This window comes from Anthonomus grandis, chromosome 4 (genome assembly GCF_022605725.1).
Source record: "Anthonomus grandis grandis chromosome 4, icAntGran1.3, whole genome shotgun sequence".
Classification (NCBI taxonomy): Eukaryota; Metazoa; Arthropoda; class Insecta; order Coleoptera; family Curculionidae; genus Anthonomus; species Anthonomus grandis.
The window spans coordinates 28550416-28562739 of NC_065549.1; the positions used below are offsets into that span (position 1 = coordinate 28550416).

At 29.4% G+C, this 12324-nt stretch overlaps 1 protein-coding gene and 1 long non-coding RNA gene across 2 annotated transcripts in view; one reads left to right on the plus strand and one right to left on the minus strand.

Moving 5' to 3' along the window:
• Positions 1-2537: 2537 nt before the first annotated feature.
• Positions 2538-3430, minus strand: LOC126735007 (uncharacterized). Its single transcript, XR_007660251.1, has 4 exons — positions 3192-3430; positions 3065-3122; positions 2700-2759; positions 2538-2640 (listed from the first exon to the last, which is right to left on the minus strand). It is a non-coding gene; the product is annotated as an uncharacterized LOC126735007 (long non-coding RNA).
• A 2063-nt stretch (positions 3431-5493) lies between these two features.
• Positions 5494-12324, plus strand: part of LOC126734997 (serine/threonine-protein phosphatase 5) — a 28921-nt gene continuing 22090 nt past the window's right edge. The window contains exons 1-2 of the mRNA XM_050438868.1: positions 5494-5724; positions 5961-6202. Of these exons, the coding sequence (XP_050294825.1) occupies positions 5631-5724; positions 5961-6202 (336 nt within the window). The 5' untranslated portion in view covers positions 5494-5630. The remainder of the gene's footprint in view (positions 5725-5960; positions 6203-12324) is intronic.

Below are 12324 nucleotides of genomic sequence, written 5' to 3' on the forward strand. Positions count from 1 at the left end.
CATATTACAAAATGTCTGGCCTCTCATTCTCTATTCAACAATCAAAAATTAATTTAAAATTTTCCTGAAAATTTCCTTGATGTAAGAGTATGTATATTTTAAATGGTTCTGAGAAACATAGTAATAAAAGATTTTTTAAATTTCCTTCAGTTTCCATTACAAGAAAAACATGGAGAGGGATATGCAATGTAAATGTTATTAAGACTTTGAGCTATAGAATTTCGTCTGATCAGTTCTCTCCACAAATTTTAATAATGCTGATACTGCTGGCTTTACACTATAATTCATATTTATTTAAACATTTATTTTGTCTTTTTTTCACATGAATCATTTAGTAAATTGATTTATAGGGTTTGCACTGCTTATTTTTTTAGTTTATTTCATGCTTGTATCATACCACTTCCTGTGTTCACTGAGACGAGACATAGGTATAGAGACTAAGAGACCTAAGCACCCGGAATGTATCAGAATTAATGTTTTTCTTACAACTTGTGTTTTTTTAAGAGTTTCTTTTTATTTTAGGTAAACATCTGTCCTTGAATTAATTTTTTATTAATATTATAGTTCCAAGATATGTTGTTAGTGTTATATAATATGTTGTTAGTGTTAGTGTTATCACTTATATAGTATATATTTGAGACCTACAAATATATACTATATAAGTGATATAAGTTTATACTAAAAAGTTCAAAGAGTTTATTTTGTTTTGTAGATGGATATATTGTTTCTTCGATATTACTCTGCTATAGAATTTTTAATTCATTTCAATATTTAAATTATAATTTAAATAATTTTAAAATCTGTTTAATTTTTCTTTAGGAAACAGATACAAGTACATATTAAATAAGGATAATTCATCCTCTATTGAATCTATGTGTTGATAAAATGAGGATATTATTAACCTAATAAGAATGCCTTTAGATGTATGATGAGAAAATATCACAAAAATTTATGTTATTTAAAAAAAATCTTTAAAATTAGGATAGTTCAGTGCTAACAAAATATTTTTAAACATATTTAGATTAATTCTAATTTATAGAATGTCTGTTATAATAAATTATTGTCTATTATGTATATCATTTTAAGTCACTTTTTTTCAGGAAAATTAAATAATAGATGTATTAAAGAAAAATATTGTTTTATTTCCATTTGTCCAATTGGTGATATGTCGTACACTATTGTTAGTACACTGTCGAGAGATTATTGCAGTAAATTAACTCATTTAGATATGTAAAATAAAGCTGAAAAGTTTTGTTTTTGTCCAGATGAATATCTGATGCTAATATTTAATCAAAAAGGCACTTTTCTCTATGAGTAACCTTTTTCATTCGGCGTTTGCTTTAGATATTACGATTAAATGATAAGATTGTCAGATTAAATGAAATTTGATTTCCCGCTTTAATTTGGCCACGCCTTTCACCATTTTGATTGGTCCAATTAGGCACGTCAAACTGTCAAGTTAGTTACAACAGTTTCCGTTGCCAAGCGAGAGGACGCTAGCTGATTTGTCAGAAGAATTTCTCATCAGTTTGTATGCAACCACCACTTCTCTATATATTTGTGTTCTGTTATCCCTGCCTCTCAAAGGAATTACCACATTTGTCCTAATGTTTATTTGTCCTACCGATCCGAATAGTAAAAAGCAGTGTTGTCAGTAGTTTCGTATTTTCATTATGGCTTGTTTACACGAGCTTAGTGCTAATCATTAGTACTCGCTACTCTCACTAAGTGATTAGTAAATAGAATCAGTTTCTATTGACTCACTCTTGAAATTTTGCTAGTACTTAGTGCTAATTCGGTATTAGTGCGATTATCGAATACTAATGATTAGCACTAAGCTCGTGTAAACAAGCCATTATTGAGAGGACTTCACAGGAGTCGGGTCTTGGGACGGGTACCTACTCCTACTATCGTCGTAGGTGTGTAGGGTTAGTTTTCAGTTTCGTTCAGGTCAGTTTAGTTCGATTTACACCTTCTAATATAAAAATGGACGCTTTTTTGGAAGAAGCTAGAAGGTAGGAAAACAGTTTGTTTTTAGTATATTATTTCTTAAATTAAAGGCATATTATTTTTATTAAATCTTAATAATTTTAGAGTTACTGGGTTCACCGAATGGACCGAAATAGAGGGCAACTGGGTAATCCAGTTGCGGTTGGACGACCTATCCGAGGACGTGAAGGTGCTTGTTAGAAGAAAGAAATTAGTAGTAAGCAGATTTAAAAAGATCTTTATTTTTACATTATTTTTAAATTACTTGATGTAGTTTATTATAAAATATTAGTTTCTTGTACAGAGTGATTTTAAACCTACCTACTTAATATATTTTTTTTTTTAACCTGATACTTAATATTTTATTATAACTGTATATTTTATGTGTTATATATTACAGGAAAAATAAGTGCAAGTGAAGGAAGCCTCTCCTCCTCCGCCTCCTATAGGGCCAGGCACTTGAAAACTACTTGACCATCACAATTATTGTTTAATATTTAGATTTAGGCTTTTTATTTTTATATAAAAAACTGCATTAAAAAAAAACTTCATTCTAAATCAATACCATAAAAATATATTTTTAACTACCTACATTATAAAAAAATAACAAGGTACATTAATATTCAACATTATATGACGATGTCTTGGACTCTGAAAATAATAAATTTACTTATTAAATAAACGCTTGCATGGTAACCATGTATACTTACCCTTGGATTTATACTCAACTTCTTTTGTTACCCCTCTCTTCCCTTCCTTTCCCTTAGCCGCTGTAAAAACAAAAATGAATGTATAATATGTAGAAGAAAAGTATATAAGTAGGTACTATTAATTTATTGTTTACGGTCTTTGAAGAAACATCTTATTTGAAATAGGTAGGTAAAAGTACTTTTATATTACTACTTAAAATATTTATTTCCTAAAAATGCTGACAACTGAAATTAAATTAGATAATTTTATAATTTTAAGGGCATCTTAGTGCCGAAGGTACGTATTAAATATTTTTATAATTAACTTCATTAAAACAAATTTTAATCAATAAATTATAGGTATTTAAATAGGTTGTGTTACTTACCATATTCTTTTTTTTCCTCAGTTTTTTTGGTGAACTCCTTTGGCTCGCGGTCGCGGTTCTGGAAAAAAGAACTTAAGATTTAATAAAAATATTTCTTTGGAGATTCACATCACTTATAATGAATTACTTAGATGTGGGGTTTGTCGGGAAATAATATCTACTGAACCCATTTCTTTGTATTTTTCGAATTAGGTAGGTACCATCGCAATTGAAAAAAACTAGGACAGGGTATAAAATCTCCTGGCCTATATTTTGATTTTTACCTTCAAAATTCAACTTTTAGGTTGACACAAAATAACGTAAATCCTTAAAGGTTTACTTGTCATTTTAGTGTTTTAGGTTATATCTTCAAATAATAGTCTATAATAATTTTTTGTCCTGGTTTTTTTATAGGTTATTTATTTATTATTTATATTAAATTATTTAATTTTTTATTTATTAAATTTTTGTAGTTATTTGTTGGATGATTTTTGACTTTCATTCTTTTCGTTTTTTAAATAATAAATTATTGTTCTATGTCTATATTAGCTATTGTATGCTTTTTTACTTGGTTTCAAACACCTACCTAATACCAATTTATTGTTATATCCCATTAAACGCCTAGGTATATTTAAAAATTCAGAGATTAGAGGGACACAAAGTCAATGGTCTCAAAAGATGTTTATTTTTTAAAAAAATGATTACACGTGTTTCGCCCTAAGGCATCGTCAGATCTAAAAGAAAATAGAAAGCAACCCTAGTATAAAAACAACAATGCATAGACACACATTACAATATAGAGATTTGACTTACCGGTAAAGCTATTGGATTAACACCACAAACATTCAAGTTAAAACAAAAATAAATATATACAAAATAAAAATAATGCTGATAATTAAAAATATTTTTATTATCAAGAGGTATTCTCTTTGAGAAAAATGAGCTACTTTTTTGAATAGGTATATTTACATATAGTGAGAATTTTTGCTTAACCAAGTTCCATATGAAAATCATGCAATAGGAAAAAGTTGAGTTATTAGAAATGTTCCATAGGAAAACTACATAACAATGATACCTTTAATGCCTTTAAAAATATTATTGTCAAAGATTTTTTTGAAAAATCATAAAAATTATTTGAACAAAGCAAAAACAAGATTAATTACTGATTTTTAATTTATGTTTCCATATTCAAGTAACATAATAAGTTTGTTTTCTAAATAACCTCGTTTTAACATTTGGTCAAAATATGTTGTTTAATTTACCTACTAAATAAAGCCACCTTATAACAAATAACATTTTATTCAAAAGGTGGTATTGTGTAGTTTTTCCTAGGAAACATTTCTAATAATTCAAATATTATTCATTGCATTTTTTTCAATGCAACGAAAGCAAAGATTCTAACTGTATATGTACAAGTAATAGATAAATAATTAAAAAAAAAACACATTACTTTTACTCATTTCCGTTATAAATTTCTTTTTTCCATTAGGTACTCGTACTTTATAGACATAGAAAATAAAAATCGTTGCTATTTTTACATCACTTCAAACCCTAAACAGTACAAATTTGGGTACTCAGGCAGAAAAATTATTGAAGAGTGCGACGCGACGCTTATGCGACATTTGGTCAAAATATGTTGTTTAATTTACCTACTAAATAAAGCCACCTTATAACAAACAATATTTTATTCAAAAGGTAGTATTGTGTAGTTTTTCCTATGAAACATTTCTAATAATTTAACTATTTCATTGCATTTTTTTTCAATGCAACGAAAGCAAAGAGTCTAACTCTATATGTACAAGTAATAGATAAATAATTAAAAAAACACATTACTTTTACTCATTTCCGTTATAAATTTCATCTAAATAATCCCAGTTTTCTCAATACTTCATAGACATAGACAATAAAAATCGTTGCTATTTTTACATCACTTCAAACCCTAAACAGTACAAATTGGGGTACTTAGGTAGAAAATTACTGAAGAGTGCGACGCTTATGTATGGGCCATCCTTGCTCCGACCGTTGCCAGGCGCCATGATGATTATGAAATGCGACGTTGATAACTATAATACCGATCTATCCTTGGTTCAATGTAAAATAGGGATCCCAGAAATTCCGATGAATGCCGAGCCGATCCGATTAGGACGTTTGGGTTTTAGGAATTTTGCGCTTTAGGGTTTTTGGAGCCATCTCCCTCGTGAGATTTCTATCTCCCGCTGTCACAATATATTCTCATGTCCCATGTTTTGCGCTTTTATAAGTGTTGATTTTTATTTACATTTGCCTGCACAAACGCCAGTCCAAGAAAAGCATTGTGGGGGTAGCGAACTTGTTATACAGGATTTTGCCCAACCGGCACAGCCCAGCTACCTCTCCTCCCTCCAGTCTTCTTGCACCTGTCAATCAACCTCACTTGAGAAGTGTCATTCACTTTGATACATCTCATTTGTCGAATGTCACATTTCAATTTAAAAAGGACATGAGCGAGTACTAACAAATGCTCTAATTTTTTTCTATTTTAAGTTAACTTGTGAGGAATTATTTTAAAGAATTTTAATTTTTGTACAGATAATAGGTTAACTTAAAAATGAGCTTAGAAATACAACAAAAACAAACCACCTCGCCAGAAGACTTGGAACAGGCAGAGAAGTTCAAAACAGAGGCAAATGAATACTTCAAAAGTGAGTACATGAAAGTTTCCAGATATTTTTTTATACATATGTGATTTATAACAGAAATATAATTTATTGTTCTAAAATCCAAAATTATATACTTTTTTCTACAAACCATCTAGCCACTGCTAAGATTAAATTATCAATGTGATTTATAGGTTACCTGAGTCTCTTCAGTAGTAAAACTAATGTTTAACTTTGTTATTATTTTCTTAATATAATATACCTAATAATGTCATTTTCAGAGCAAGATTACAATCGTGCCATTGACCTGTATACAAAAGCCATAGAGAAAAATCCAAATTCTTCAGTTTATTATGCAAACAGAAGTTTTGCATATTTGAAGACAGAATGCTTTGGTTATGCTCTTGCTGATGCCTCCAAAGCTGTAGAATTAGATAAGAGCTATGTTAAGGGTTTTTATAGGCGAGCAGCTGCCAACATGTCCTTGGGGAAGTGGAAAGAAGCATTAAAAGACTTTGAATATGTAAGTTGTTAAAAATAATTTGGTTGTACAAATTTAGAAAACCTTCAATAAAAAAACCATATTATATATGAAACGTGGGGATCACCAGGTATATTTAATTCAATTCAATTCAATTCAATATATTCAACTTCAATATAAAATATTACAATTCTAAGAATATAAAGCACCAAGATACCAGAGTATCTGTATGTGCTATGGTAGAAACAATTTAAAAATTCTAATATATCAATGTTGTTACCCTTAGCAGGCTAGCCGTTATATAAATTAGTTCACAATATTTAACATTTTAAATAAGTTTACCCAAAACTACATAACAAAAATCAAAACCAGACAATAAAAATGAGAAAAAGAGAAAAAAAAAAGATTCATATACTATATACACATATACATTTTAACTACAAAGGTATTATGTAGTATTTTACAGAATTTTCTAGTGAAAAGCAGAATATTGATACAAGCACATATGATCAATCAACAAAATTTTCTTTTGTTTCCTAATATATTACTTAGGGCATGCTCATTAAACTTTTTGTAGTATTTCTGTTGTTTGACATTTTCTGGGAGAAGGTTATAAAATTTTGGAGCTAAAAATACTGCCGAATGTTGACCAAAATCTCGAATCATATAAGGTAGTACAATTTGCTGGTGTTTATTAGCTCGGGTTTGGTGTCTATGGTTTATTATACTTTGTTTACCATAGAATTTATGAACATAAGAGCAACAGGTTGTTATAAAAAGAGTTTTCAAATCTTGTATTTCAGAATTATATAATTGCTTTGTTGAAAATAACCTAGGTCTCTTTAACATTATCTTTACTATTGAGTTTTGTATTGTTTTAAGATTTTTTAGACTGTTTTCATATGCCCCACCCCAAATCAATATCCCATACCTTAATAGGGGTTCCACGAGAGCTTTATAGATCAACACAATCAGTTTTCTGCACAAAATTTCCCTTAGTAAATAAAATTTATGTAAGAGTGCCTTTATCTTTTTTGTTAAATAATCAATGTGTATATCCCATTTTAGATGTTTGTCTATATGGACTCCCAAATATTTTATAGAGTTTACCTGTGCAATTGGTTCATTAATATTGTTTACAATAATATTTTGAAAGTTTGGTCTATTTAAACTGTTTATGGAAAATGCTATATATTTAGATTTTTTTGGATTAAGTGACAATTTAAAGGTGTCGAAAAAATTTTTGATTAATGATAGACCTTCTTGAAACTTAACTTTTGCCTCTTGCCATGTGTCTCCAATAAATATAATTCCTGTATCATCTGCATAGGATATTACTTTGCCAGGAGTTTTTATATCATTCACTGCATTTATATAAACATTGAAAAGTATGGGTCCTAGTACAGTGCCCTGCGGTATTCCAATTTTAATGATATCAGGATTGCTAAGGTTACTTTTTATCTTGGTGTATTGCATTCTGTTTGATAGATAACTCTGTAAAAGTTGAAATACTTTGCCTCTGATACCATATTTTTCTAATGTTTGTAATAGTATTTGGTGTGACACTGTATCGAATGCTTTTGTTAGGTCGAGAAACACCGCAAGGCACTTTTTATTTTTGTCCATAATTTTGAGTTATGTCACTAACAAGCTCATATATATCATCTATTGTACTGACTCCTCGAGTAAAACCAAATTGATTTTTTGATAGTACATTATTTATGATGATTTCTATTAATTAGGAAACAAATAAAAAAATTATATATATATATATATATATATATATATATATATATATATATATAATATATATATATATATATTTATTTATTTATTTATTTAAGTCACAATCACATAAAAATAGAACATTATATTTTAATAATAGTTTCTCATTATGAGAACAGTTTTGCCATAAATGTATGAGTTATCAAATAGTCTGCTAATTTTTAGTTCATTTTTTTTATAGAACGAGTTAATATTTAAATGAAATGGTGGTGGTTAATTGAACAGAAACATGATTTGATTTAAATGTTCATATATTACAATGTCAACTTGAACATAAATGTAATGAATATGTTTCATTATTGATGTTCAATTTGAGAATAGTAGAATTGAGACATATTGAACTTCCAACTCTTTTTTCCTTGATTTTACATTCTGAATAAATCAAGTCAAGTATCCTTGAATCTATGACAGTAGGTAATTTTAAATATTATAGAGATGTAAATTTGTCAGCAAAGGTACACAAAGCATTTTCAAACTCAAGTTTATTAAATCCATCAATGCCCCAAATGTTTGGTAGTTAACTACAATAAAGCCAGGAGGCACTTTACATTAGTCTTGAATTTGTTGTTGAACATATCTCTTTTATTATGATTCTGGATATGAACTTATTTTATCTGAATCTTGCCTTTAAACTATCAATCATCTATTCTTATTATTTTTAAATATTGTACCTACTAGGCTATAAATCTAAATTACAAGAATACATCAATATTAAATAATTACAACATTTATTTATAATCACACATCAAAATAAGCTTATTTGGGAAATAAAAATTAATCAAACTGGACATTATCTATGATTATTTTTCACTACATGGTGCTGCATTATCTGGTCATGAAGTAGTTGTGTGTTAGTTTGGTTCAATTCTATTCTAAGACCAGTATTGGTCAGGTTCTCATCAGAATAAGCATAAATCATATATAGTGGGAAGAGTTCAGGGGATGATGGTCTATCAATGAATATTTTTCATGGTCTTTTTCTACTGATTTTACATCTTAAGGTTGGCAACAGTCATGTCTTCATAAAAGTGTAATTTGAATGACTCAATATGAACTTTGGACCAGTATCATTTTTCTACCCTTTCTAAAATTATGGTGACATTTGTTAAAAAACTGATTTTGTTCTTTTTCTTACCATGAATTTTGTTTTTGATAAATGACAAATAATGCATTTTTTAAGTTTTTGGATGGTTTATGTTCAGACATTAATGATGGAGGAGTTTCAGCAGCACCAATCTGTCACATTTTAAAAACATTTGATTGTGTGAACTAATGAACTTAGCTGCACAAGCTTCACTATAAAGAGTTGGGTTGGATCAACATCTCTATTATGGTTTGAAATCCTATTTATCTGGTCATTTGCAAAACATTCAATATCCAACCTTTTCAAATTCTGGAAAAGCATTCCGCTAGGGTATTGATCCTTTTTGCAGATGAGATTATCTTATGGCTTCTTGAAATAGAATTGAAATAGAGTGTGGGAAGCACAAAGATAAAATGGTGATTTTAATTTGCCTTCTGGGATTTACTTTTCACAAGAAACTGAATAATAGTTTTTTTAGAAATAATAATTTTTACTATAACTGGTCTCTTTAAGGTCAGCGTCAGGAACACTTTTAAAAATTGTCATAAAATCAGTTTTGAAAATATGAACTATATTAACATGACAAAGATAATGTAGCTTTCTCTATACCCCACTATTTCTTAGTTAAAAACTCTCAAGTATTCAAATATTACATTAGTAGTCTAAGAAGGAAATGTTTGTTGTTAGTGGGGCACCTTGTGTCCCTTCACTCCGACCCTAGGTCTATTGTAGCTAAAATCATTTTAAGAGAATAAAAAAAATTTTAAGAGAAAGACTCAGGTACTTCTGCTAGATAAGGCATACTAGACTTGTGAAAAGTATTTGTACGGTAATGTATTTTAACAACTCTTATTGTTTATTACTATTGTATGTTTTAGTTAAGGGGCTACACCACTGAAGAGGGAATTTGTTTTTGGCTTAACAAAAGGAGTAATTGCAATTCTGTAAAAAGTGTTTCTAATATGAATCTTGAAATACAAAAAAGTTGCAAAATCCAAACATTTTTTGATTCCATATTAGAGTAGTGAGAGACACACATAGGGCTTTTCTGATAAATTGCTTTTTAGTAAAATGGCATTCCTTTGAAGAAAAAGCTTGAATTTGTACCCAAAAAATCACCACAAAATTGTTTATAAATAAAAAAATATCCACTATTTCAAAAATAAAATAAATAAAATATCCTTTATTAATAAAAATGTGAAAAGGTAATAGATCTGCAGAGCAGTTTTTAACAATTACTAATCAATAAAGATTAGGCATTAGGCAATAACAAATAAAATATACACTTTTAAATATACTGACAAATTTTAAAATATGTGACATTATTTAAAAACTTTGAGCACAGTATAAAAATTTAAAAAAATTACATATCACAAATTAATATATCACAAAATTACTACAGACTGACTCATCACAGCTTACCACTTCTGATCAAATCTTTTATTTTTTTTTAAAACAGAGACAGCTTAATATTTTAAGATTCTCAGGTATTTTGTTATATAAACTGGCTGCCGGATATATGAAACACAACCTGAAAAACTTTGTATTATGCCTGGGAATAGACAAACTATTTTTCCCCTGATATTTACTTCATGGCATTCACCACGAAGTTTAAAGAATTCTGCAAAATAATTTGGTTTAACTGAGATAGTGATGTTATGCATTATGGAACCCATATGTACTAATTGCTGTTGCTTTATGTTGGTTTTGAAAAGCTCCACAACATGCTGACTGACATGGTCTCTAAGAGGTACACATCTGACATATCTGGCACAGAGTAAGTTCTGTGAGATATGGTCCATAGACAGTGTCTAGGTAATTAGGAATTGAAAGAATTAGAGATTCTGTAAGGCTTTTTTTGGTTTCTTCAGGGAGGATATTGTATTCGTGAATTGAATTTAATTAAAATAGGCCTTAATAATGTATGTATGTATGCATTAACATGTATAATAAGATTATCAGTTTCTATATTGATTTTAGAAAATAAAATTGCTTGTGTTTTTTGAGGGTTAATCAACAAAGAGTTATGCTCCGCCCAATTAGAAATGTTGCTCAAGTCAGCATTGATTTTTGTAATTGCTCTGATCAGATCTTTAGGTTAACTTAGGAGATATATCTGAATATCATCAGCATACATATGGTACAGGCAATTATTTATAACTATTATATACAGGTTGTTCATTTGAAAACTTCCCATCACGGATTTATCGAAAACCACTGTTTAAAAAAAAAACGCCGAAATACAACTTTCTAATCTAAAATTACTTCACCCTCTGCCTCCCAGGGTCATCTCCTTAAAAATTTTAAATGGCAAGGGGTATCGAGTAATAGCTTGTTTAAAAGGTCACAATGATGATGGAAACCCTATACTTGATGAGGCTGAAATATATTTCCAGCAAGATGGCGCTTCTCCTCACTATGTTCTTCCCGTTCGGCAATGGCTAGACGACGAGTTAAATGGATAGGGCAAAGGGAGCCTATAGAATGGCCTGCTAGATCTCCTGATATAACGCCGTTAGACTTCTTCTTCTATGGGGTAATTTGAAAGCTATTGTGTTTACTCCCCAACCTGAAAGTTTGGATGAACTTCGTCAACGCATCATCGACAGCTGCCATGATATCCCACAACATGTTTTTGAAAATGTCCGTCAGGAATTTGAACATCGCCTATATCATTGTTTGGCCAAAAACAGGCAACATTTTGAACACTTATTGAAATAAAAACTGATATTTTCATGTTTTTTTTTCTATTTGAACAAATTAAGATAAATAAAGATTTTTCTAATTTTCTCGAAAACGACTCGACCGATTTAAAAAAACAAACGTCAAAATAAAAGACTTCGAGAGACCTTTAATTTTTAAGGGGATGTCCCTGGGGGGCAATGGGTGAAAGGGGGTGAAGTAATTTTAGGTTAGAAAGTTGTCCGTAGTTGGCGTAAAATCAAATGAACCGTAAAATTTTTTATTTGATTGCTATAGATTTGTTTGAGTTATGTGGTGTAACCCCGTAATTAAAATACCAGTCTCATCATTTGTGTATGATAAGTTTAAAGAACATGTATACCGGGTGGTACGTCGCCATAGAACATAGGAAATCCCATGTAAATTTTAAGGAGGTCAATTATTGGCTTCCCTGTACATTTTACAGAAAATATTTAAGGTAACTTTTTGAAGAGACCAATCTGGCAAACCCTTGTGCAAAGTTTCAAAAAATTTTAATAAGCGAATCTTGAATTATTCAATTAAATGTAATTGCAAAATTACCAAATTTTCGGTTCAGGTAAAACTAGACACC